Source organism: Zalophus californianus, chromosome 17, assembly GCF_009762305.2.
Source record: "Zalophus californianus isolate mZalCal1 chromosome 17, mZalCal1.pri.v2, whole genome shotgun sequence".
In the NCBI taxonomy this organism is placed as follows: domain Eukaryota; kingdom Metazoa; phylum Chordata; class Mammalia; order Carnivora; family Otariidae; genus Zalophus; species Zalophus californianus.
In genome coordinates, this window is record NC_045611.1 from 47635444 (window position 1) to 47663262 (window position 27819).

General features: G+C 46.6%; 1 protein-coding gene across 2 annotated transcripts; it reads right to left on the reverse strand.

Moving 5' to 3' along the window:
• Positions 1-574: 574 nt before the first annotated feature.
• LOC113908484 (cytochrome P450 2A13-like) lies at positions 575-13734 on the reverse strand. 2 transcript variants are annotated; one of them, XM_035725101.1, is made up of 9 exons: positions 13536-13734; positions 13093-13255; positions 12125-12274; positions 11717-11877; positions 10394-10570; positions 2681-2822; positions 2098-2285; positions 1289-1430; positions 575-756 (listed from the first exon to the last, which is right to left on the reverse strand). In XM_035725101.1, exons 1-9 carry the CDS (start codon positions 13713-13715, stop codon positions 575-577), a joined length of 1485 nt encoding a protein of 494 aa, XP_035580994.1. In that variant the 5' UTR covers positions 13716-13734. The 2 variants fall into 2 exon arrangements, with proteins under 2 accessions (XP_035580994.1, XP_035580995.1); XM_035725102.1 differs by lacking the exon at positions 13093-13255 and having other exon boundaries at positions 13517-13715.
• Positions 13735-27819: the final 14085 nt, after the last annotated feature.

Below are 27819 nucleotides of genomic sequence, written 5' to 3' on the forward strand. Positions count from 1 at the left end.
CTGTGTTGTTAGAATTATAGTTACCTATTTCACTTTTTTGAGTAACTGTAAATAGTATTGTGTTCTTAATTTTGATTCCCTAGGGTTCATTGCTAGTATGTAGAAAAAACAACACAACAAAAAATTTTGGTGTGTTTAGTGACCTTGCTAAATTCATTTATTAGGAGGTTGTGTTTTGTTCTGTTCTGTTCTGTTTTGTCCTTGTGGTAGATTCCTTGGGAATCAGGATTTGCCACCTGTAAAATGGGCATAAACACTGTTCTCTGTTGCATAGGCTTGTGAGCATTAAGCGAGGTGAACGTGTTAATGCTTTTAGCACGGACCTGACAGAGAATATTTGCTCAATAAATAATTTCTCTTCCTCTCGCCCTACCTCTGCAGGGTCTATCTGTACCAAGCTGAACTGACAGGGCCCATTCTTTTCCTCTTCCATCCTCTTTGCTCTTCCTATTTCCCTAAGCCACCTCCCTCCGGCGAGCTCTGCCCTCCGAAACCCCGGCCCTCCCAATAGCCACGTCCCTGACCCTCCCTCTGTTTGCTCCCCCAACCAGTGTCGGGCTCCCTCAGCCTTTTCTCAGCGGGTCTGGAAGCTCATGGTGTAATTCCGTGGGATGGTGGCAAAGCCCACGAGCTTGGGGGACACGTCGATGTCTTGGGGCAGCTGCGGGGACTTGAAGCGGAAGTTCTGCAAGATGGTGGTGAGGAAGAGAAAGAGCTCCATTCTAGCCAGGCCTTCTCCCAAACAGTACCGCTTTCCTGAAGACACAGAACCCGAGGGCTGGAGGTGAGGCCTGCTCCCTTGCCCCTCTACCCACCCCAGACGCTTTGTCCCAGGGAGGAGGGGCTGGAATAGCGTGGCCTGAGAGGCTTCCAGAGGCGTCTCTAATCCTCTCTGAGCATCAGTTTCCCTTGTGCATGGGATGGGGATGAGCTAGCTGTAGCAATGGGAAATTTCGATGCCCCTTCCGTCCAAGTACACACTCAGATATGGCTGCTGGGCCCTCACCTCCAACCGAGGACTCTAAAGAATTTAAATGACTCTGAACAAATGTCTGACTCACTAAGGGCTTTGATTTTCCCCATCTCTGAAACAGCTGTGGTCATCCTTATCCTTCTGCTTCAGCTCAAGTCGTTATGGGGGTTGGCAGCTGAGGGGTTCCAAGGTAGATCATGAGAGGGACTTCCAAGCTGGAGAAAGACACCACGCTACACCTTAGAGAAGAGAGCTGGGATGAAGGAGCCCCTGTGGGTGGGAGCGGTGGCTTGGCAGCAGACAGTGGTCTCTTACCAATGGAGAAGGGCACAAAAGCATCACTCTTCTTAAACTGCCCGTTCTCATCCAGGAAGTGCTGGGGGTGGAAGTCTCGGGGGTTGGAGAAGAACTTGGGGTCTCTCAGCACAGAGCCCAGCATAGGGAACACGTCAGTGCCCTGGCGAGGAGGAGAAGGGGTATTTGATAAGGTGGAGTGGGGGGAGAGTATGCTGAAAATGCGTGGAGCTTGGAGGGACAATTGGGATGCCCTAGGTGATGAGAAATGGGAGGCGTGGGAGGAGTGTGGGTCCTCTTAGGGAGGAGCTTTGGGAGACAGGAGATTCATGTCTCCGAGACAGGAAGCTATGCAGACGTGGGGATTACGTCTCCCGAGCAGGGAAGTTTGAAGAACACAGGTTCTGTGTCTCTTAGGACAGAAGGTGTGGGGGATGTGCAGTTCAAGTCTCCCAAGGCAGGAGGTTGAGAGGACATGGGGGTTGATGCTTCCAGAGACAGGAACTTTGAAAAACACTGGGTTTATGTCTCCTAGGCGGGATGTTTGGGAGACGTGAGACTCGTGTCCTTGAGGGAGGAGGTCTAGAAATGAAGTTCATGTCTTTTGAGAGAGGACGTTTGGGGACATGGGGTGCACAATGCTTGCAGCACGAGCTCTGGGGAGATACTGGATTCAAGAATCTCTGAGTGGGAAGGTTGAAGGGTCATGGTGGTTGGGGAAGTGTTTGACTGAGGCGGTGGGACAGGGGCTGGGAAGCTTCTAAGGGGAATGGGGTGCTGGGTCACAGGGAGCAGGTTGGAGGTGCCCTTACGTGGGGCAGGAAAGTTACCTTGGGGAGGAGGAACTCTCGAAACTTGGTGTCCTTGGTGACTCTGCGGGCCAGGCCCATGGGGATCATGTCTCCAAATCTTTGGATCTCGTGGATCACCGCCTCTGTGTAGGGCATCTTGGCCTTGTCCTCAAACTTGGGCTGACGGTTCGTGCCAACCACCCGGTCAGTCTCCTCATGGACCTTGGCTGTGGGAGGAGGGGGAAAGTGTTTAGGTACCTAGCAGTCTCAGGGTGGAGATGATAGTCCAAATGTGTACATCCATGTGTGATATGGACGTAGATGATTCAAAACAGACCTTGACCACAAGCATGATTGGTGCAGCGTCCTATTCACCTGCTCTCAACACGGGAGCTGTTTGACTCAGCACAGGAGCTATTTACCCATCGGTTCAGATATTTCAGGATTTTAACAGCCAGTGCAACTCAGCTGGTGCTTATCAGCAGAATATCAGCTAGCATCTGGATAACAGGGTATGTCTGAGGTTCCAGACATCTGGGAAATGTGGGCACATTGCAGTGTGCTCAGAGGAAGTGTAAGGGTCTGTGGCCACCACTTCACTGCCCCGCCCTCACAGTCTTACCCTCCACCTCTGGGTGCTTCATGAGCAGCAGGAAGCCATACCGCAGGGTTGTGCTGACTGTCTCAGTGCCCGCAGAGAAGAGGGTCAGTGTGGTCATCACCAGGTTCTTCATGTGGAACTCCGTGTTGGGGTTGTTCTGCTCCTGAAGGGAGAGAGGCGTTCAGGCCAGGCCCATTCCCCCTCAGGGCTCTCAGAGCCCTTCTGGGGTCTTTCCATTTGGACCCACCTCTCTTAGGTCCAGACCAGAGCTGGGAAGAGAGACCCTACTTCTTTTTTTTTTTTAATTTTTTATTCTTATGTTAATTACTCTATATTACATAATTTGTTTTGGTGTAGTGTTCCATGATTCATTGTTTGTTCATAACACCCAGTGCTCCATGCAGAATGTGCCCTCCTCAATACCCATCACCAGGCTAACCCATCCCCCCACCCTCCTCCCCTCCAGAAACCTCAGTTTGTTTTTCAGAGTCCATCATCTCTCATGGTTCCTCTCCCACTCTGACTTACTCCCCTTCATTCTTCCTCTCCTGTTATCTTCTTCTTTTTCTTTTTTCTTAAGATATGTTGCGTTATTTGTTTCAAAAGTACAGATCTGTGATTCAACAGTCTTACACAATTCACAGCGCTCACCATAGCACATACCCTCCCCAATGTCTATCACCCAGCCACCCCATCCATCCCACCCCCGACCAACTCCAGCAACCCTCAGTTTGTTCCTGAGATTAAGAATTCCTCATATCAGTGAGGTCATATGATACATGTCTTTCTCTGATTGACTTATTTCACTCAGCATAACACCCTCCAGTTCCATCCACGTCGTTGCAAATGGCAAGATCTCATTCCTTTTGATGGCTGCATAATATTCCATTGTGTATATATACCACTTCTTCTTTATCCATTCATCTGTCGATGGACATCTTGGCTCTTTCCACAGTTTGGATATGGTGGACATTGCTGCTATAAACATTGGGGTGCACGTACCCCTTCGGGTCCCTACATTTGTATCTTTGTGGTAAATACCCAGTAGTGCAATTGCTGGATCGAGTGGTAGCTCTAATTTCAACTGTTTGAGGAACCTCCATACTGTTTTCCAGAGGGGTTGCACCAGCTTGCATTCCCACCAACAGTGTAGGAGGGTTCCCCTTTCTCCACATCCCCGCCAACATCTGTCGTTCCCTGACTTGTTAATTTTAGCCATTCTGATGGGTGTGAGGTGGTATCTCATTGAGGTTTTGATTTGGATTTCCCTGATGCCGAGCGATGTTGAGCACTTTTTCATGTGCCTGTTGGCCATTTGGATGTCTTCTTTGGAAAAATGTCTGTTCATGTCTTCTGCCCATTTCTTGATTGGATTATTTGTTCTTTGGGTGTTGAGTTTGATAAGTTCTTTATAGATTTTGGATACTAGCCCTTTATCTGATATGTCATTTGCAAATATTTTCTCCCATTCTGTCGGTTGTCTTTTGGTTTTGTGGACTGTTTCTTTTCCTGTGCAAAAGCTTTTTATCTTGATGAAATCCCAATAGTTCATTCTTGCCCTGGCTTCCTGTGCCTTTGGTGATGTTTCTAGGAAGAAGTTGTTGCGGCTGAGGTCGAAGAGGTTGCTACCTGTGTTCTCCTTTAGGATTTTGATGGACTCCTGTCTCACGTTTAGGTCTTTCAACCATTTGGAGTCTATTTTTGTGTGTGGTGTAAGGAAATGGTCCAGTTTCATTCTTCTGCATGTGGCTGTCCAATTTTCCCAACACCATTTGTTGAAGAGACTGTCTTTTTTCCATTGGACATTCTTTCCTGCTTTGTCAAAGATAAGTTGACCATAGAGTTGAGGGTCCATTTCTGGGCTCTCGATTCTGTTCCATTGATCTATGTGTCTGTTTTTGTGCCAGTACCATACTGTCTTGATGATGACAGCTTTGTAATAGAGCTGGAAGTCCAGAATTGTGATGCCGCCAGCTTTGCTTTTCTTTTTCAAGATTCCTCTGGCTATTCGGGGTCTCTTCTGGTTCCATACAAATTTTAGGATTATTTGTTCCATTTCTTTGAAAAAAGTGGATGGTATTTTGATGGGGATTGCATTGAATGTGTAGATTGCTCTAGGTAGCATTGACATCTTCACAATGTTGGTTCTTCCAATCCATGAGCATGGAACGTTTTTCCATTTCTTTGTGTCTTCTTCAATTTCTTTCCTGAGTATTTTATAGTTTTCTGATTACAGATCCTTTGCCTCTTTGGTTAGATTTATTCCTAGGTATCTTATGGTTTTGGGTGCAATTGTGAATGGGATCGACTCCTTGATTTGTCTCTCTTCTGTCTTGTTGTTGGTGTATAGGAATGCCACTGATTTCTGTGCATTGATTTTATAGCCTGCTACTTGACTGAATTCCTGTATGAGTTCTAGCAGTTTTGGGGTGGAGTCTTTTGGGTTTGCCACATACAGTATCATATCATCTGCAAAGAGTGAGAGTTTGACTTCCTCTTTGCCGATTTGGATGCCTTTGATTTCTTTTTGTTGTCTGATTGCTGTGGCTAGGACTTCTAATACTATGTTGAATAGCAGTGGTGAGAGTGGACATCCCTGCCGCGTTCCTGACCTTAGGGGAAAAGCTCTCAGCTTTTCCCCATTGAGAATGATATTCGCTGTAGGTTTTTCGTAGATGGCTTTTATGATATTGAGGTATGTACCCTCTATCCCTATACTCTGAAGAGTTTTGATCAAGAAAGGATGCTGTACTTTGTCAAATGCTTTTTCTGCATCTATTGAGAGGATCATATCATTCTTGTTCTTTCTTTTGTTAATGTATTGTATCACGTTGATTGATTTGCGGATGTTGAACCAGACTTGCAGCCCAGGGATAAATCCCACTTGGTCGTGGTGAATAATCCTTTTAATGTACTGTTGGATCCTATTGGCTAGTATTTTGGTGAGAATTTTTGCATCCATGTTCATCAAGGATATTGGTCTGTAATTCTCCTTTTTGATGGGGTCTTTGTCTGGTTTTGGGTTCAAGGTAATGCTGGCCTCATAAAATGAGTTCGGAAGTTTTCCTTCCATTTCTATTTTTTGGAACAGTTTCAGGAGAATAGGTATTAATTCTTCTTTAAATGTCTGATAGAATTCCCCTGGGAAGCCATCTGGCCCTGGGCTTTTGTTTCTTGGGAGATTTTTGATGACTGCTTCAATTTCCTTAGTGGTTATAGGTCTGTTCAGGTTTTCTATTTCTTCCTGGTTCAGTTTTGGTAGTTGATACATCTCTAGGAATGCACCCATTTCTTCCAGGTTATCTAATTTGCTGGCATAGATTTGCTCATAATATGTTCTTATAATTGTTTGTATTTCTTTGGTGTTGGTTGTGATCTCTCCTCTTTCATTCATGATTTTGTTGATTTGGGTCATTTCTCTTTTCTTTTTAATCAGTCTGGCCAGGGGTTTATCAATCTTGTTAATTCTTTCAAAGAACCAGCTCCTAGTTTTGTTGATCTGTTCTACTGTTCTTTTGGTTTCTAGTTCATTGATTTCTGCTCTGATCTTTATTATTTCTCTTCTCCTGCTGGGTTTAGGCTTTATTTGCTGTTCTTTCTCCAGCTCCTTTAGGTGTAGGGTTAGATTGTGTATTTGAGACCTTTCTTGTTTCTTGAGAAAGGCTTGTATTGCTATATACTTTCCTCTCGGGACTGCCTTTGCTGTATCCCAAAGATTTTGGACAGTTGTGTTTTCATTTTCATTGGTTTCTATGAATTTTTTTAATTCTTCTTTAATTTCCTGGTTGACCCATTCATTCTTTAGTAGGATGCTCTTTAGCCTCCATGTATTTGAGTTCTTTCCGACTTTCCTCTTGTGATTGAGTTCTAGTTTCAGAGCATTGTGGTCTGAAAGTATGCAGGGAATGATCCCAATCTTTTGGTACCGGTTGAGACCTGATTTGTGACCTAGGATGTGATCAATTCTGGAGAATGTTCCGTGGGCACTAGAGAAGAATGTGTATTCCGTTGCTTTGGGATGGAATGTTCTGAATATGTCTGTGAAGTCCATTTGGTCCAGTGTGTCATTTAAAGTCTTTATTTCCTTGTTGATCTTTTGCTTAGATGATCTGTCCATTTCAGTCAGGGGGGTGTTAAAGTCCCCCACTATTAGTGTATTGTTGTCAATGTGTTTCTTTGCTTTTGTTATTAATTGCCTTATATAATTGGCTGCTCCCATGTTCGGGGCATAGATATTTACAATTATTAGATCTTCTTGTTGGATAGACCCTTTAAGTAAGATATAGTGTCCTTTCTCATCTCTTATTACAGTCTTTGTTTTAAAATCTAGTTTGTCTGATATAAGGATTGCCACCCCAGCTTTCTTTTGGTGTCCATTAGCATGGTAAATGGTTTTCCACCCCCTCACTTTCAATCTGGGGGTGTCTTTGGGTCTAAAATGAGTCTCTTGCAGACAGCATATGGATGGGTCTTGTTTTTTAATCCAATCTGATAGCCTGTGTCTTTTGATTGGGGCATTGAGCCCATTTACATTCAGGGTAACTATTGAAAGGTATGAATTTAGTGCCATTGTATTGCCTGTAAGGTGACTGTTACTGTATGTTGTCTGTGTTCCTTTCTGATCTTTGCTGCTTTTAGGCTCTCTCTTTGCTTAGAGGACCCCTTTCAATATTTCTTGGAGGGCTGGTTTCATGTTTGCAAATTCCTTTAGTTTTTGTTTTTTCTGGAAGCTTTTTATCTCTCCTTCTATTTTCAGTGACAGCCTAGCTGGATATAGTATTCTTGGCTGCATATTTTTCTTGTTTAGTGCTCTGAAGGTATCTTGCCAGTCCTTTCTGACCTGCCAGGTCTCTGTGGATAGGTCTGTTGCCAATCTAATATTTTTACCTTTGTAGGTTACATATCTCTTCTCCCGAGCTGCTTTCAGGATTTTCTCTTTGTCTCTGAGACTCGTAAGTTTTACTATTAGATGTCGGGGTGTTGACCTATTTTTATTGATTTTGAGAGGGGTTCTCTGTGCCTCCTGGATTTTGATGCCTGTTTCCTTCCTCACATTAGGGAAGTTCTCTGCTATTATTTGCTCCAATATACCTTCTGCCCCTCTTTGTCTTTCTTCTTCTTCTGGGATCCCAATTATTCTAATGTTGTTTCGTCTTATCGAATCACTTATCTCTCGAATTCTGCCCTCGTGATCCTGTAGTTGTTTCTCCCTCTTTTTCTCAGCCTCTTTACTTTCCATCATTTGGTCTTCTATATCACTGATTCTCTCTTCTGCCTCATTTATCCTAGCAGTTAGTGCCCCCATTTTTGATTGCACCTCATCAATAGCCTTTTTGATTTCAACTTGGTTAGATTTTAGTTCTTTTATTTCTCCAGAAAGGGTTTCTCTAATAACTTCCACGCTTTTTTCAAGCCCAGCTAGTATCTTTAAAGTCATGATTCTGAACTCTAGGTCCAACATCGTACTAATGTCCGTATTGAGTAAGTCCCTGGCTGATGGTACTACCTCTTGTTCTTTTTGCTGAGGTGATTTTTTTCATCTTGTCATTTTGCCCAGAGGAGAATAGATGAATGAGAGAACAAAATGCTAACAGGTTTACAACGTTCCCAGCAAATATACTGTATAGAAATCAGAAAAGACCTGAAACCAGGGGAAAAGAAAGGGAAAGAAAGAAAAAAGAAAGAGAAAAAAAAAAAAGAAAAAAGATAAAAACAAAAACAGAACAATACAAAAAAAGCAGAATGTGATCAAATATGATCAGGCTAGTGCATAGATCAGTGCCACACACTAGATTTTGGGCGTATTTTGGTCTGTTAGAAAAAAGTGCCTCCTAAAATTTTAAAGGAAGAAAGACATATATGTACAAAATAAGGGTTGATACAATGAAGGGATAGAAGATGACTGTAAAGATGAAAATTATAAAAGATTTTATAAAAGGACTTGATAAGATAAGAAGTTGTTTGAAAAAAGAAAGAAGATTTAAAAAAAAAAGGAAAAAGGGAGAGAATGTGATCAGGCAGGAGACTAGAACAGAACCATATACTAGTGATTTAGGGTATATTTTTATCTGTTAGAAGAAACGTATCTCAAAATTTTAAAGAGAGAACAACTTATATATATATGCCAAAAATAAGGGTAACTACTATGAAGGGATAAAATATGACTCTAAAAATGAAAAATAAAAAAATTTTTTTTTTTTTAAAAAGAGATTGATAAGATGTTGGTTGAAAAAGGGAAAAAGAAAAAGAAAAAAAAACAGTTAACAAAAATTAGCTGTGATGAAATAATGAATCATGGTAAAAAAAAAAAGCCATGAATTCTATGTGCAGTATTCCCCTAGCGCTGGAGTTCTCCCGTTCTCCTTGATTAGTAAACTTGGTCTTGGCTTGCTGGCTGTTCGTGCTGATCTTCTGGGGGAGGGGCCTGTTGCTGTGGTTTCCAAAAGTCTTTGCCGGAGGCTGAATTGCCCCGCCCTTGTCGGTCCGGGCTAAGGAAGCTGCATGGGTTTGCTCTCAGGATCTTTTGTTCCTGCAAGCTCTCAGTACATCTTTGGAGGACCAGGGCAAAAATGGTGGCCTCCCAATCTCCACCCGGAGGAGCTGAGAACTCGGGGCCCCGCTCCTCAGTGCGCCGCCAGAGAAAAGCAGTCACTCCCTTGTCCCTGGTCTCCGGCCGCACTCCGTGCTCACCCGGCCTGTGACCGAGCGTTTGTATCTCTGGCACCCGACCCCGTGTGGAGTCTCCAAACCCAGGAGATCCCTGCGGTGCGCTCCCGCGCCGCTCCTCCCCGGGAAGGAAGGGGAGTCTCCCCGGATCTGCCGCCTGTTGGGTCCCTGCTGCAGGAGCAGTGGCCCGACTGGGCCGCGGATCACAGTTTATGGCAACCCCAAGCTGAGAGCCCGTGCCTCAGCTCCGTCTCTGCAGCTGGCTTCCCCGCTCTGATACCTGGGAGCTCTGGCGCACTCAGGCTCCCCCGGTCTTTCTGTGACCCCAAGGGTCCTGAGACCCCACTGTCCCACGAGGGTTCCACCCCCGCTTAGCCACTGGAGCGACGTCCCTCAGCGGAGCCGACTTCTAAAAGGTCCGATTTTGTGCTCCGCGGCTCTATCACTTGCCAGAAGCGGCCGGCGGAGGACCCTCCCCCGCCGTCTATCCTCCCGAATATCGCCTCGGATTCACTTCTCCGCACGTCCTACCTTCCAGTAAGTGGTCGCTTCTCTCTTCAGAGAGTTGTTGCTACTCTCCTCTTTGATCTCCTGTTGAGTTCGTAGGTGTTCAGAATGGTTTGATCCCTATTCAGCTGAATTCCTGAGACCAGACGAAATCTAGGTCTCCTACTCCTCCGCCATCTTGCTCCGCCCCCCGAGAGACCCTACTTCTGCCAGGGTTTTGTTCAGGCTGCTGGCTCTGCCCAAAATGCCCTTTCCACACTCTTTACCTGGCTGCCTACCTGTCCTTTACTCATCAGCCCTGCTGTTCACTCTTTTAAGGTAGGAATATTGAGGAGAGGGATACAGAGAACGAGTGCATGCTATGGAAGTGTTGCTTGATGGTTTGCACACAGGTCCTGCCCATGGACAAGTGCTGGTGGATGGAGCAGCCACGGTTATTATTGTTGAGATTGTGAGGATGTTATGAGGGCGATGATTTGAAGGGGCCTCTGCTCGCCGCATCCCAGCCTGGTTTCCCTCTGCGTGGCTTTGCTGCTGTCCGCCCTGGCTGCTGGGCTGTACCTCCTGCATGCGGATGAGGAAGGAGTCGATGAAGTCCCTCGGGGAGTTGGAGTCCAGGGTGCGTTGGTTCTGCTCCACCTTCTTGGCTATGAAGTCCTCCAGACCCTGCAGCTCCTTAAATGCCTGTTGCTGTGGCCCTGGCAGGTGCTTCATCACTGAGGAAAACATCTCATAGAGCTGAGGATGGGGAGACAAGAAAGGGAAGGATAGCTGTTCACTGGCAGGTCCTGCTGGGAGCGTGACCTTTCTCAGGGCAAGGAAGGCAGTGGGTTAAAGGCACCTGTGCAGGTGTTTAGGATTTATACGGAGCATGATGGGAGGAGATAGCTAAGTTTCACGTGAGTGTGAGGGCCTCTTTCCCAGAATGTCGGTGAGATGGGTTGGGACACATATCCAGGTTTCGGGTATTGGGGTGAGGCTGGATTGGAGAACACATCTGGGGGTTCAGATATTCAGATGTGGTTGAATTGGGAGACTCATGTTCAGATGTTGACCTATGTTTTCTGACCGATATGGTGGATCACCTGTTTAGATCTCTAGGTGTGGAGTAGGCTCAGTTGGAGACAAGTACCCAGATATTTCAGGGATATAGAATGGTGGCTTCTGTATGAGGTGGGGTTGAGGTGTGAAAGTGGGACAGGTATGCAAGTGTTGAGGAGGGGGAGATACCTGTTCATGTGTTTCAGATGTTCACAGGGGCTGATGGGGGGCACTTCTGTAAGTGAGTCAGCTGGGTTGGGGGACACAATTTGGGCGTTTGGGGAAACGTCTAGCCAGGTGTTTACATGTGTAGGGGTCTTCTTGGTTGGGTCACCTGTCCAGATGTTCAGGTGTTTCGGCGGGCTCTATAGGGGCACTTCTCTAGGTGGTTTGGGACACCTGTGCAATTACCAAATGACTTGGCAGGCTGGGTTTTATAGCGCCAGGTGTTCAGGTATTCAGGAGGTGGGTTGAGGTGGTCACTTGTTCAGGTGTTAAGGTATTAAGAGATGGACTATCGTAATAGGGACAGGTAGGTAAGTTGGATGGGAACACATCCCCAGGCGGCATGGCTGGGCCAGTAACATGTACCCTGTCTGCAGGCTCTGTTCATTGTTTGTTTGGTTTGGTTTTTGGTTTTTTTGGTTGGGGGCAGCATCTGTTGAGATATCCAGGTGTCCTTGGAAAGTGGGTGTTCTGGTGTAACCATTGCATTGTCACAAGAGTGGCTTTGATGGAACCTGGTCTGGAGGAGGATGGCAGTTTGGGGCACCCGTTTCCATGGGGGAAAGCAATTGGTGGGTTGTGATAGGGGTGTTGTAGAGCCAGACTGGGACAGGTTACCTGCCCCATAGAGGTAGCTGTGAACTGGAAGCTTCCCAGCATCATACGCAGCAGTGAGAGGAACTCTTCGTCCTCATAGTCAAAGCGGTCCCCAAAGACAATGGAGCTGATGACGTTGGACACTGTTCGGCTCAGGAAGAAGGTGGGATCGATGAAGGCACCTGGGGAATGGGATGAGTTGGGGAAGAGACAGGGATTTGGGGGAGCGTCAACTGGGCGGTCTGATGCCATCCTGAGTATTGGAGGAGGGCACTGGAGTGAGGAGCGAAAAGTCCAGCACAAGACCCCAGAGCCTGGAGCCCTGATGCCTTCCCCCAAGCCAGTCCCCTTCCCAGTGGAGAAAGGGTGCGTCCGTGTGGGTGTACCCTTCCTTCTTGCTCACTCCCGACCCCCTCCCCCGCCGCTCACCGCGTGTGCCCCGGAGGGCCTCGATGAGGAAGCCCGCCTCCTCCTGGATGCGCTCCTCAATGCCGCGCTTGCCCACTCCAAAGTCCCGCAGTGTGGTGATGGAGAAGCGCCGGAGCTGCTTGGCTCGCTCCCCGTTGCTGAATGCCACGCCTGGGGAGGGAGCGTGGGGGTGTGGTGAGGCGGGGAGGGGCGGGGACAGAGGTGGGCAGAGGTGAGCGGATCCCGGAGTGGGAGGATGGGTTGGGGGGTGAGGGAGACGGGGAGAAATACAACTCAGGGTCAGAGAAATACTGAAAGAGATAGAGACCGGCTTGGAAGAAAAGAATCAGAGGGAGACAGGCAAGTCAGATGCCCAGAGAAACCAAGCTACATGCGGAGACACATAAGCAGAGGGAGAGAGGCAGGGAGGAGGAGCCTGACCTCCGTGGAGAACTGGGAAGTGGCAATAAAAATCACGGAGGATCCTAACGCTGAGCTGGAAAAGAGGAAAATACGGAAGGACAACAGAGAGGGTCTGGAGAGAGGAGAAGATGTTTCCAGAGCTGAAGGCGTGGGGTGTGAAGCAGAAATAAGGTGAGATTCTCACACAGAGGAGGAAAAGACAGACAGAGGGAGGCAGAAGCTCGGGGAAGCTCAGAAGCTGAGAAGGAGTAAGGGGCAGGACTCGGGGATTGAAGACCGGGGCTCCAAGGCAGAAATCCCAAAGAACTGCTCCCAGACCCAGAGAAAGGAGAGGCATCCGTGAGAGAGAACAGAGAGGTGGGCCGAGAAGCAGGGGGAATAGAGACTCAGACACCCTGAGTCAAGCTAGAGAAGAGCAAGGAGAGGCCACGATAACCAGGGATAAGCACAGAGGGAAGCAGGGGTAGAACTCGGCCACAGCCCTGGGTCAGTGAGTCAGGAGAAGAACAGTGGGGAAACTGAGGCCAAGTGTGCCTGACCACACACTCCCACCTGGAGCGCCTCACCATAGCCTTTGAAGAGATAGTCGAAGGTGGCCTGCTCGCCTCGCCCGCTGAACTCCTCAGCCTGGTCCACCAGAGCCTCCTTCACCGCCTCGTGTCCACACAGCACCACGATGCGCCGGGGCCCCAGGTGGACCGTGAAGACCGGGCCATATCGCTCGCTGATCTGATGGAGGTGGGAGTGCTTAGAGGCTGCGGCCCGCACTGGGAACTGGCCCTGTGCCCAGCCCTCACCTACTGCGTGCATTTCCTCCAGGTTCTGACACTCAAGGGGCTGGACATCCCCAAATCGGCTCTTTCTTGTCTAGGACCCTGCTGGCCAACCTGCAAATTTCCACTTTCTTAAGACTCTGGTCCAACCTTGCCCATCCCCTGCCACCAAGTCCCAGCTCATTTAGGCAGACTTCCAACCCCACCCCCATTCCACCCATCCCATGTCCTGACACCTTCATGAGAGAGTTGTACATCTGTTGTGTATTCAGCTGCAGGTAGTTTCCGATGAAGGGCAATGGGGTGGGTCCCGGAGGAAGCTTCCCCCAGAGTTTCTTCTGCCTCCAGACAGACATCAAGACCATTATGGTCAGGCAGGCCAGCAAAGCCACCAGAAGCAGCCCTGAGGCCAGCATGGTGGCACTGGGAGAGACGGTCAGATGGTGCCGGCTGGGCTGGTTTGACTTTATACCAACTGGGAGAGAAAGGCAGAGTTAGGTGCTGATTATATAATTGTACCATTTCACTTTCCAGGTACACCCCCCCCACCCTGGGCTCACTGCTGAGCTTGGCACACAGCCAATGAGGCAGGAGATGGGGACCCCAGGAGGATTAACAAGGAGTAAGTCCCAAGACAGAGTGTGTTGCCCCTCAGGAGGGACCACCCCAGGGCTCTAGGATTGATTGAAGCAGTAGACAAATTCCAGAACTGAAGAATTTAGAATACTTGTATGTGGAGCCCCCTAAGTTTTGGATTTTCCGTCTCAGAGTGAGACGGACCCTAACATTGTGGATTTTAGGTCTCCAGAGAAAAGAATCCAGGGATCTGGGTTTAAGACTGTTGGAATGGAGAGTGCCCAGATGGCTCAGTCAGTTTAGCTTCTGACTCTTGATTTTGGCTCAGTTCATGATCTCAGTGTTGTGAGATGAGCCCAGCATCAGGCTCTGTGCTGGGCTGGGCAGGGAGCCTTCTTAAGATTCTATCTCTCCCTCTTCTCCCTCTGCAGCCCCCTCTCCTTCTGCCCCTGCCCTCCCTCTGCCCTCTGTCCCCCCGACTCCCCTGCCCCCTGCCAGTGCTACCTCACTCTTTTTCTAAAAAGAGAAAGAAAGAGAGGAAGAAAGGAAGGAAAGAAGAAAGAAAGAAAGAAAGAAAGAAAGAAAGAAAGAAAGAAAGAAAGAAAGAAAGAAAGAAAGAAAGAAAAGAAAGAAGAAAGAAGAAAGAAAAAGAAGAAGGAAGGAAAGAATGAGTTGAAATGGGACAACGTGTGTGGCTGTCCTTGTGGATTTGGGGTTTTTGATGAGGAGGAATGCATGTTTAAAGGTCTCAGGAGGGGAGCAGGTTGTTGCGTGGCTCAGTCAGTTAAGCATTGGACTCTTGATCTCGGCACAGGTCTTGATCTCATGGTCATGAATTCAAACCCAGCGTAGGGCTCCAGGCTGGGAGTGGAGCCTACTTTAAAAATAAAAAGGGTTTCCCTGGCTTTCTCCCCACCCAGGAGTTTTCCCAAACCTCTCCCGCCATCGCTCCCTCCGTGTGCTGCCAGCAGCCCTGCCAAACCCAGAATCACCCCAGAGGGACCTCCCACACCCTCCCACCCCAGCTCCTCTTCTCAAGTGCCCCCTTCCCACTGGTGGGGAAACCCAGCCCCAGGAAGGGGGAGTACGCATGCAGACCAGGAGACACAGGAGCCCCTGCCCACCCTCTGTTGTCTGTCCTCAGGATTCTCACACACCAAATGGGAACATTAGTAGCATGACTACTAACAGCAACAATGGAAATGATGAACCTAGTGAGCTCCCCCAGGGATCTGGGTAGGACCGGTGAGGCTTTCTGTAAATTATGCCCCTTGAGACACTTGGGACTCTTTGGCGCCATATGGGTGGATGTCATTACTATTTCCAAATCCTACCCAGGCCCTCTGCCCCAGAGACCACTAGTTACTCTTCCTTCCTAAGAAAAGTTCCGCTTAAACGTGGCTCTGGACTTCTACCCCTTTCCCAACCGCAGACAGGCAGTGACACTGATCCTGACCTTGCTCTGAGGTCCCAGTGGGGATTCTGGGCACCAGAGGAGGTGCTGTGTCCGAAGCAAAGGTCGGTCAAAGCCTGGGGGAGGTACCGACTCTTTGATCCTGCTGGACTCCCGTATACTTCTGGGAACCCCCCATCACAGCCAGGGGTCCTCCCTCACCCCAAGACCCTCAGATCCACTCCCTGGGATCTCCCCTCTCGATGGCAGGAGAGGTTTGGGAAAACTGAGTGGGGAGAGAGCCAGGCCCCAGAGGCCGGAGTGGGAGTGAGGGAAGATGGCGGCCCTGCTGTCCTTCCCTCGGCGGGCGACCTTCTTCCTTAACTGTAGGACGCTAACCTTTGGCGAGCACTCATTGTGCAGAGCCAGGGTGTGGACATGGGGCCTCGTGGAATCCTTCTAGCAGGGGCGCCCATCCATAGCATCCTCCTTTGCTGTTCAGAAGAGCAGGCCTCCCCTCCTGCCACTTGCTCGAGGTCACACCCAGATAGCAGGTAAGGGAGCTGGGATTCGAAGCCTGTCCTCTCCTTCCTCCACTGACTGGCCTAGCCCACCCTGAGGGCCAAGAGGAGACCAAGTTTAGCAAGGGGTGATGTGGGATTGGCATCGGCGCTGGACACAGAGATTCGCCAGTAACTTCTGCTGTTGGCATCATCTCGTCCTCGCTAGACACGGGAATTGAAAGCAAGTTGACCCTGAACTTGATGCCAGGAGAACACTCACAGAGCCACCTCTGGTGCCAGGAGGGTCTGAGAGTAGGCCCCGGTGGCCACCGGGGCTGGCTTCTGGGGGTCATCAGGGTGGCACCATGTAGCTCTTCGGTGGTCCCAGCCGTCTGTGACATGAGCACCATGCGGGTGCTGGATTGGTCTTCCGTGGGCCTGACAGGGGCCCCCATGGGGGGGCCCAGCATCTGACGGTTAGAAACCTCCCTCTGCCCACTCAGAGGCCAGCTCCAACTTTGGACGAGTGCAGGTGGGTGGGTTGGCACTCTCAGGACTGCCGTGTTGCTCAAAGTGCTCTAGACCTCTAAGCTGGAATCCTGTGGGGAGGGAACAAAGAGCAGAGAACAAAACAGAGAGAAAAGTTGTTTGTTGGTTTTAAAGGGAGCACAGGAGGGAAGGATTAGCACAGGTTTGGCAGGTATCAGTCCCCTTAATCCCAAACAGCAGCCTCCACCTGGGCTGGCTACGAGCCTGCACCCCACCCCAACCCCGCCTTCCCCTTGCTGTTCCTGGGCAAGGAGGGAGGTAGAATTTCAAGTGTTTGTTTGTCAGTGAGGTTGGCACCAGCCAGGGCACTGAGCGTTCAGACAGGCTGCCATGAGCTGAGGAGGAGTAGGGCATATGGCCGACGGAAGTACTTAGCAGCAGAGACGTCAAGTGCGCTTGGCCTTGTTGGTAACCTGGCAACATGGAGGGAGGCTAGCATCTGTCATCATATGACTTCTCCCTCAGAGGCAGGAGTGTGGGAGGCCAGCGTGCAAGGGCCTGGCCATCAGCTTCCAGGATGAGTTAGGGGAGCGCCCAGGAAAATCTCTTTCCTTCCCTGGGACTCAGTTCCCCTTTCTGGACAATGGTAGAGCAGTCGAGAGCACAGTTAAGACATGGACTGGAATACCTTATCGCTTCTTTGTTGTGGGGCTTTGAGCAGGTCACCTCACCTCTCTGAGCCTCCTGCGGCCAATGACAGGATGTACCTCTTAGCTTATTATGGGAGGAGTCATTGATTCATGGGTTTGAAGTGCCAACAAATAGTAGCTGTTCCTATTTGATCCTCAGGATGAAGTAAGGGATTCTCTAAACCCCTTTCCAGATTTTATATGCTCTGGTCTAAAGTTCCGAATCCTTTTTCTTTGGTAAAGGAGGAAGGGAGAGAAAGCCTTGCGGGAACCTGCCTGTCCCTCCTTCTTTGACACAGCTGCGCCTTCCCCCTGCAGCTGCGAATGGAACATTAACCTTGGAGGCAGCATTGATGATGGAGGAGGCATTGTGTGAGGAGGGGGGTCAGGGGTTGTTTGGGGGTGGGGAGGCATGGCCCCCACACAGCAGCTTGCCCATCATCTGTCTCCCTTTGTGTCTGTCTTGTTCTTTATCCTCCCTGCAAGTCAGCCTGCCCTTCAACACTCTTGTGTGCTTCTGGATCTTTCTGTTCATGCCAGTGTGTGCAGTGGGTTCTCCTAGAGGCCTCTGTTGTGTATCTTCTTATTTATACATCAGATGTATAAGGGGTATATGTGTGTCATTCTGGGCACGTGTGTGAGATCTTTGCACATCTGAGCGCATGTATGTATCAGCGTGTCCATGTCGATATATGTATTTATGAACACACCTGTCTGTGGAGTGTGTGTGTGCATGAGTGGGTATCCATATCTGTTGGGTCCAGACATGTACATCTGTGTGAACACATGACAGGGTGTGTGTGTGCAGGCCAGTGTGCCCGAATGCACACCAGTCTCTGTGTCTGTCTGTGGGCAACTGAGTCATGCTTTGGAGTATGCCTGTTGTAGGACGTCTGCATGTGTGTCTGTGTGTCCACCCTGACGTCCATCTGTGCTTTCACACGTGTATGTGTGCAGCGGGTACCACTGGTGACTATGTATGGGTGTGTGGACGGACACTTTGTGTGTGCATTCTGACATGTGGGCCATGCTGTGTACACGTGGCTGAGATCTGCTTGTGTCTGTTTGTATTCAAACACAACCCTGGCCCAGCTGCTCCACGTCCTTTCTTAAAAACACGGGTATTTCCTTTATTTTTCAGGATATTGTGACCCTCAGTTTTCAAGGGTCACACCAGGCAGAAAAAGCCTGCATGGGAGCAGGTCCTGAGAGCATTCGGTGGTGGGTCAACTCCTATTGGATCAGCGCAAACATCCACTCAGAAAATTCTCTCCCACAGCGTCCCCCAGCCTCCTAAGCCACTCAGCACATTTAAGACAGTCATCCACCCAGTGCTCAGTCACCCCGCCACTCCGTCCCCGCCCATGCTGAGGGATGCTGAGGACACAGCGGTGACCCTGGGCCCTGCCCTCATGAGGCTCTCACTCCACAGGGGAGACGGAGCGGCCCAAGTCAGTGACGCCCGGAATGCACAGGGCTGGTGTGAGAAGGCACAGGCGGAGGGGAGGAGAGCCTCACAGGCCAGGTGTGCACACGTGAGATGGTGGGACACAGCAGACACATGTGACTGTTACACCCCTTCTCCCTCTGCCACCTCATCAATCAACTTGCTGTCCTCTACCTCCTAGCCTGACCCAAAACTCTCCAAAACACCTGGCTCATGCCCATAAGTGTGGCTGAAATCTATGACCCTCTCCCAAATGAGCACGTTTTTGTTTTTAATTGAAGTGAAGGGGCACCTGGCTGGCTCAGTCGGAAGAGCATGCAACCCTTGATCTTGGGGTTATGAGTTCAAGCCCCACGTTGGGTGTAGAGCTTAAATAAATAAATACATAAATTTTAAAAAATAAATCAAGAAATACTTATTAAAAAATTACCCTTTTTAATGCAAACAGTTCAGTGGCATTTCGTACATTCACAGAGTTGAGAAACCAACCACCTCTAACTAGTTTCAAAACATTCCCAAGTGAGTATCTTAGCCTTCTTGGTGTAAATTTAAATGCTAGTACTGCTGATAATGGTAGCATTCAGTAAGCTTATTCTCTTACTGTGTGAAGCTTTTTATGGGCGTGATCTTACTTAAGTCTTCACAGCAAGCCCGTGAGGTTGGGTTTACCATCCCCAGTTGCAGATGAGTTAAGGAAGGCCCAAAGAGGTGGAAGTGAGTTGTTTTGGGCACCATGGCTGATCAGGGTAGAACCTGCGCATGGCCTTGTGTTGACTCTTGATTTCATGTTCTTAACAACCATGCTGGACTGCCAAGCCCTACCACCTTTTCTCTTTATGAAATATCGGAAGACTGTTCCTGATAATCCTGTGATTCTTGAAAAACTTCCCTGGAAGCCTAAATCAGCAGATTCCAAATGTGAAAAAAACAAAACAAAACAAAACAAATAAAACAGTCTTTCAATAGGAGGGATATTTTACCTTTGTTGAGTTTGCGTTCTTTGGAACATTAACCAAAGACCCGGCCAAGCAGTGTCACCACAGTGAAGTGGAAAGTGAGCAGAACGAGGGGTTTGACCAGAGAGTAAAGTGTTTGTGTTCAGGTTTCAGATGGCAGCAAGGATCAGGGTGAGCTGAGGGAGGGGAAGGCCAGGGAGCAAAAGAAAGTCAAGGTTTTTTCTCTTTGGTTGTTAGGACAGCTCATGCCCATGGCCACTTGTGTGCCTTCTTGTAGGAGCAGGACAGGTATTGGAGGAGAGAGAGGGATAAACTTTGACAGAAGACAGGGATGATGGAGAAAGACTCCAAAAAGGAAGGGTTTTCATAAGAGGGTGGAGGGTTATACTCTAGAAGTGTTCTGGGGAGTTTCTGACTCTGGTAATGGTTGAATAGCTCCTACTGGATCAAGCATCCTGAAAATAACAGCTTCCAACTCAGAATAAAATGTTAAAAAAAAAAAACAAACCTGATTCCCTGACCACACTGGAGTAGATCAAAGAAGGCAGATACTGATGGGGGTCAGAAGGGAGTTTCCTGTTATTAAATCTTTTGGCCTGAATGCAGATCGGGACAGTGCCTTGAGGATGGCTGAAACCCAAGCAGAAGCTTTGTAAGTTTCCTGAGTTGAAGAACCAGAGGACCGAATGCATGGTGATTACAATGCCTGGTGGTAGCTGTGATAGGGTCTCCAAAAGGTGAGAGCCAGAGTGGGGGAGCCCCAGATCTCTGTATAAACAGTGTCCAAATTTCTGACCTGTTGTTGAAGTACTTATGTGCTGGGAAACTCCATGTGGTGACAGGTAAGTCTAAAAAACTGAGAGAAGATTTCAGAGCCGTGCATTTGAGTTCATCTAAGTTAACTGCTCCCTGAAACAAAACAGAACAAAACAAATTAATATTCCTCAGTAGAACATTACAGAATCCAGAGTCTTTACAATGTATCACTTGTCATATCCAGGACAAATCCAAAATAACTAGGCATATGAAGATACAGGAATATATAATCATACTCAAGAGAAAAGGCAATTGATGGAGATTTTCCTTGGCATGCCCATAATGTTGGAATTTAGCTGAGACAGTTTAAAAGCACATATTATGTCTATGCTCCCGGGTGTCAAGTGGTATTCAGAAATAAAAGGTATTAACCTACCTTTTGACCATGAGATTCAATGGAGGTGGTCAACTGGGTCACCTTCATTGGAAAGAGTGTTACGGAAAGCTGTGCTCTTGAGAGGAGAGCCTATTTTGAATGAGATTAGGAAATGGACAGAAAATTTAGACAAGCAGTTTATTCAGCAGATATTAATAGAACACCTATTATGTGCCGGGCACTGTGTCAGGTGTTGAGGATATAGCAGTCAACCAAACAATCCAACATCTGACTCTATGCAACTTACAATCTCAATGTGTCCAGGAATTTAGGTCAAAGGCATTCTGCTCAGGAACCCACTTGAGGAAAGGGACATGGAAGCAGAAAGGAAATAAATGGCATCTTGTAAAAAACCAGCATAATAATGGCTGTATTTATTATTACAGCTAATGATCATTGAATGCCATGTGCCAAGAAGTATGCTAAGTGATCTGCATGCATGACCCTTGCTTAATTCTAGCAACAGCTCTGTGCGATAGGTTATGTTACTATTTATAGCTTTCAAGTGAAGAAGCTGAGGTCACCAACTCAGAAGTTGCAGAGCCAAGACTGGAATCGAGGTGTGTCTGTGCACGGAGCTAGATCTCTTAACCACTACACAATATTGTAGTCTACCAGGCAGGTGTTGGAAATATTAAGAGGAATAAGAACAGTCTGGTTCGAGTGAAATCTGTTCACAAAACTTAAATTGCTAATGCTACATATATGGAAAAACTCTAAAAGTGGGCAAGAGAATGATAAATAGAAAATTCAGAATGGAAATTTTTTCTCGGGGGAGGCAAGGGATATGACTGAAAAGGGACAGAGTGTATTTCCAAAGTTTTAATATTTTATTTCCTAGGTGAAGTGGTGAATGTTCATTTTCTTTTCTTGAAATAGTTCTTGTATATTTTATACAGTCATTAGTATTTATGATACGTGTAGTGGGTTGAATGGTGACCCTCAAAAGTTATGTCTGTGTTCTAATATCCAGACCTTGTGAATGTTACCTTGTTTGGAAGAAGGACTTCTCAGGTGTAATTAATTTAAAGATCTTGAAATGAGGAGAACATTGTGGATTATTTGAGTGGGTCATACTTCCAATGACAAGTTTCGTTATAAAAGAAAGGCAGAGAGAGGGATGAGACAGACAGAATTGAAAACAGACACACAGAGGAGGAAGCAATGAGAAGACAGAGGCAGAGATTGGAGTGATGTGGCCAACAAGCCAGGGAACCCCAGGGGTTGCAAGTAGCTGGCAGAAGCTAGGACAGAGGCTTGCAATGCATTATGGCAGCCTTAAGAAACTCATACACTAAGTTGCAGCAAAAATTTAACTTTAAAAACTAAACAATAATAAATACACATAAGTAGTTGGACAGCTCTGTTCTCTTTTGTTTTACTTATTTATTTTTAAAATTTTTGTTTTTTGAGAGAGAGAGAGCATGCACACAAGGTGGGGAGGGGCAGAGGGAGAGGGAATCCCAAGCAAGCTCCAGGCCCAGCAGGGCTCGATCCCACAATCCCGAGATCAAGACCTGAGCCGAAATCAAGAGTTGGTTGTTCAAAGAACTGAGCCACCCAGGCATCCCTATTCTCTTTTGTTTTAAATTGAATGGCTTTATTACTTTTTTCCCCCTGATGTTAAAATGATACACTCTGGTTATTAAAATAATTTAAATGATACAGAAAAGGATAAAGAAAAAAGTGAAACTCAGAGTAAATTATCCTTCAGATACGTTTACTTATCCACATCCCCATGGGTAGAGAGTGTATGTCTTCACAACTTGATCTTGGGCATGGCCCAGTGACTTGCTTTGCTTCATGGATGTGGAGTGATCAAAGACACAAAATGCACTTGTACAGTTGAATTTTCACTCTTGCACCTCTGCCATCACCATGAGAACAGGGCTGGGCTGGGCCAGTGGACATGAGGAAGATGATGGCCATGGGGAGGGGAGTCACCTAGCCAAGCTGAGCCCAGGCTGGCAATCCCCCAGCTAACCCTCAGAAACCTAAGTTCAGTAAATGCTTATTGTTGAATGAAATGTTATACTTTGTTACCTAGGAAAAGGTAAGCAGTGCAACCTTAAATCCCCTTTCATAGAAATAAGACTTTCTGTTTAAGTAAACTCTCTTTCAGACCTTCCTGAATGCACATAAACATATGTTAGTACACAATTACATTTACTGTTCCCTTTGCCTGAAACCTTGTTCCCCGGCATCTTGTGACATGCTGCTTCATAATATTCAAAGCTCATCTAAAGTAGGGTTTCTTTTCTTTTCCAGCTTCATTTATAATTGACATGTAGCACTGTGTAAGTGGAAAGTGTACAACGTGATGCTTTGGTGCACATATATATTGCAAAATGATTACCAGGATAGGGCTAGTTAACACATTGCTTCATATAATCACAATTTTCTTTGGTGGTGAGAACATTCAAGATTTATTTTCTTATCAATTTTCAAGTATGGAATATAATATAATGTTAAGTATAGTCACCATGCTATACATGATCTGCAGAACTCACTTGTCTTATAACAGGAAGTTTGTACCTTCTGACCAACATCTCCCCATTACCCCCAGGCCCCAGCTTCTGGAATCACCAATCTAACCTGTGTTTTTGTAAGTTAGGCTTTTTTAGATTCTACAGGTGAGTGAGATCATGCAGTATTTGTCTTTCTTAGAGTGAACCCTAGTGAAACTATGGACTGGAGTTAATAACAGGGTAGCAACACTCCCTCATCAATTGCTATATTCCAAATGCTCACTTGTCACATATGGCTAGTGGCAATCCTGCTGGATGGTGCAGATCTAGAGGAAGAGGAAATGCCCCCCCCACTCCTCCTGTCTTGGCCAAAATGGGAAAGGGAAGTTTGTAATTAGGTGTCATTAAAGTCATTTATTTCAGTGGTTAAAGAGAGTCTTGATAGCCTACCCCTTGGGAGCAGTGAGGTGGTCATCCTCTCTCCTTCAAGGAGTCTGTTTTGCACACCCCTCTTGGGAGGGTTCGCCAATTCTCAGATCCTTGAAGTGGAGAGAAGAAATCCCAGCTGCTGAGAACCAAGAAAGTTGCTCAGGTAACATCTGCTTTTCACTTAATATTGTATCAAGTAGAAAATCAAAGAGACTTCGCTGAAACCTTTTTAGTAATGTTTTTTTCAAGTTCTGGATCTTTCTCTTATTGGAGGAAAAGCACGAATTACTTTACTTAGGGCTTGGTAAGAAAGATGGAGTCTTCTGTTTGTCCAAATATTTCCAGAAGATAGTTTCATAACACAAATATTTCACTACAAGTTATAATGTAATTTTATGTGTCTAAATTTCAATTATTACTTTTCATTGGTTGCTTAGTATCTTATTGTGTGAAATATATCAGCCCTCTAGAGGTGGATGTTGGAGGAGGCTGTCTCAAAGTGCACAGTCGTTTGACCCCTTGCTCAGCCACATACAAATGATTCTTGGGCCTGGAACACTTCCTTACCAAGAGAGAAAGAGCCTACACAGCCTGTGCTGGGCTTATCACTTGGGCTAAGAATATCTATTCCTGTTTAAGTTCAATGAGTACTCCTTTGTTCTGCTTAAGCATACGGCACCCAGCCAACCCCACCGCTATATCTGTCCCCACAGGATGGGGCCAGGGTCTTTCCATGTGGCACAAGAGAGGTGCGCCAGAGGTGAATTGCTCTGTGTCACCTGCTAGAAGAGAACTGCTGGCCATGAGGGATGAATGGGCACTATTAAAGCTGATGTTGCTGTCTCTCCTCTATGTCAATTCACCATTGTTCCATCCAGTACTTGACTGCACTGTATTTTTCTTAGCAACTCTGATACCAAAATGCAGTTGGCAGAAGCATTTGGACTTCTGTTCTTGGTGGTTGTAATGGTGATGATTTTTCCCACCCTTCATGTAGTTGGAGTCCTTTCCTGGGATTGGTAACTAGTGCATTGGGTTCTGCTCCCTTGGTATTGATAACCAATGCATGCTACTCTGCTAGAAAATGCACATGTGGATTATTAATCTTATTTTTGACTTTATAAACACAGTTGAAATGAACGTCCTTGTGTTTTCATCTTTACACCCTTTTCTAAAGTGTAACTGTTGGGTCAAAAGGTATGTACAGAGAAGAAATTTTTAAAACTAGAGATAATTAGACAAATCACAAAAAAATGGAAAGAATTTGACTTCAAAAGTAATAATTCCATTGTTTTTTTAAAAAAAACCCCATGAATTCAAGGGCAAATGCATCATGAAATCTCTTTATCCAAAACCAAGAATAAAGGTCAGCATCTTCACTACACGACAAGTTTATAGAATCAATGAGAAAAATTCTAAATATAGAGTGGGTACATGGGTGAGGGATATAAACTGACAACCCTTTAAAGTAGAAATGTAAGGATAAACACACAAAAGTCCTGTCTCATTACTAATCAAAGAAATAAAAACCTAAACCGTAGTGTGTCACCTTTTCTTGATCATTAAATTGACAGATTTTGAGAAGAAAGACAATATATATGCTAAGTGAAATAAGTCAAGCAGAGAAAGACAATTATCATATGGTTTCACTCATATATGGAACATAAGGAATAGAATGGAGGACATTAGGAGGAGGAAGGAAAAACTGAAGGGGGGTAAATCAGAGGGCGTGACGAACCATGAGAGACCATGGACTCTGGAAAACAAACTGAGGGCTTCAGAGGCGTGGGGGTGAGGGGATGGGTTAGCCTGATGATGGGTATTAAGGAGGGCACATATTGCAATGAGCACTGGATGTTATTTGCAAATGAATCATGGAACACTACATCAAGAACTAATGAAGCACTGTATGGTGACTAATGTAATAATAATAATAAAAAAAAGGAATGGCAATACATGTGTCTCATGAAGGAGCAGGGTGGGAAATTCTGATAAGGAAATGATAAAAACCAAACATGAAGTTGCTAAGGACATGACAGATACGGATAGAGAGAGCCTTTCACACACTACAGATTTAAAGTCTCAAGATCTCCTGGACAATCCAATAAAGAATTTGATTTGTTTTTATTGATGATCCATTTAACTGCCCAAGGGCAGAACCAGCCTCTGCTGCCAGTTTGTCAGCAGCCCACTCAAGAAAAGAAAAATGAAGTTCATAGTCCCCACATTGTCTAGTTTTTCCTTCTGCCTCTATCATCTTTCTGTTCTATAACTCTGATTTTTGTTTTTGTTAGATGAAACCCATCTAATTACTGGTTTTCCTTGATACCGGTAATTTACATGCTGGACTGTGAGCCTTGTGGTCAGTGACTGACTCGCTCCTGGTCACCTTAATGTCAGCAGATCCCAACAGGGTGCAGGACTGAGGGCAGGAATGTGTCTCGAATTGCTGGGTGCCTTGTAGCCCTGGGGATGTCTCCTCATAAGAGAAAGTGAAGGGTCTTTGAGGGTCTAGAGCTCTTCTGTGCTTCACTCAGAGGGAGATGAGCAATCCTTTTCCATATTTCATGTATTGGACTTGCACACAGGGAAATCCGGCATAAGATTTTCACAGCTAAGAATGTGTAATGACCATTGGGCTATATACTTGCTAAATGTATTGGGAGCTCTAAAGACTACTCATGGAAAGAGCAGTAAGCCTATATGATGTGTGTTTGTACGTCTATGTCTGTGGTGGGCATGGAGACGTGCCTCCAGATCCCCCTTCAGGAACCTGATGTTCAGCTGCTAAGAGAGCAGTGAGCTGACAGCCTCCAGCTGCAGCACCATCAGGATCTACCTCAGCTTGGAGCTGCGTCCACACTCTTCCAAGAAAGCCCCAGTCAGAGACTGAGGACAGTTGGGACATAGGGCATGACAATTTGTGCCCAACATGAGACACCACTAAAAGACAATCTTCAATCTCGATGTACTTTTTGATGGAATGAGACTCTGTCAGCTCTGCATGGAGATCTGGGCCTCTTCTTACCCAATTTTCCTTCTTTTTTCAGTCCACAAATGTGTCACATCTACACCTGGGTTTGAAGACCTTTCTGACCCATTCTGTTTCTTCCCTGTTTTATCATTCACAAGCATTAGCCTTCCATGAAATGCTTGCCCTCTTAACTTCAACTCAGCCTCTGCGTCCCAAAAGACCCAATGGACATATTGTGTGTAAGGAATGACATTCATTGTTTCTTGCCCACCCCATCTCAAAATCCCTTCCAATTTTGGGAGAATCTCCTAATGTGAGATTCTTGGTCAGGGGCAAGGCTTTGCACCACAGCAGCTAGAGGGACTATTCATTCTTTCTCACCAAATCCTGAGCCCTAAGGCTTTAACATGCGATTGACTGGATAGTTCTGCCCGGAACTTTGAATCGTGAGGAAGCAACACAAAATCACAAACACAATCAGGAAGTTGTCCACAGTGGCGGCAATGGGTCAAGAGTCCCACAGCCATGATTCAGTGTCCAGGGTTGCAGGGGTCACTGGGGGGAGAGTGGCGGCAGCAGCCCCTGGCTGTTAACTCTTTTTTTCCCTACTCATATTCTGAGCCCGGGTCTCCAAAATTCACATAATATGAACTTATTGATAAACTCACAGCAGCCAGCAGCCTTATATACTTAAGTATCCACAGTCTGTTCATGTTCCCTAAAATTACAAAGCCAACTCTTATGGGGGCTCATGTACCTGGAACATATGAGGTTAAGAGAGAGATTCCAAAGGCTGAGGTCTCATCCCTGACCCTCTTTTTCTCCCACCCCACATCCATTTCATCAGCAAACCCTGCCAGCTCCATCTTCATAGCAGATTCCAAACCCACTCAATTCTCCTTGCCTGTACAACAGGTATCTCTGCTTCCCCACCCTCAATCTATTCTTCATGCAGCAGTCAGAGTTTGCATTTAAAATATGTCAGTCAGTGTATGTCATCCTGTGCTCACCAGGAACCACCATCTCATTCAGGCTAAAAGCCCAGGTCCTTACTGAGGTCCAGGAACCCCCACACAATCTGGCCCTTTAATGCTATGCCTTCTTCCCATTTCCCCTACCCTTCCTCCTCCACCCCAGTCACAGTCTTCTTGTGGATTCTAGAACACACACACACAGCCTCCTGCTTTACAACTCTGCCATTTTTTTATCTCCCTGCCAGAAACACTCCCTTCCCAGATACCTGCACGACTTGCTCCTCCAACACCTTGTGAGACCTACCCTGTCCCTATCATAATCCCAATCCTGGAATCTCTGATGTTCTAACATACTATATCATTTATTTATTTATTATGTTTATTCTTCATTGTCTACCTCTCCCACTAGAAGGAAACTCCACCAGGGCAG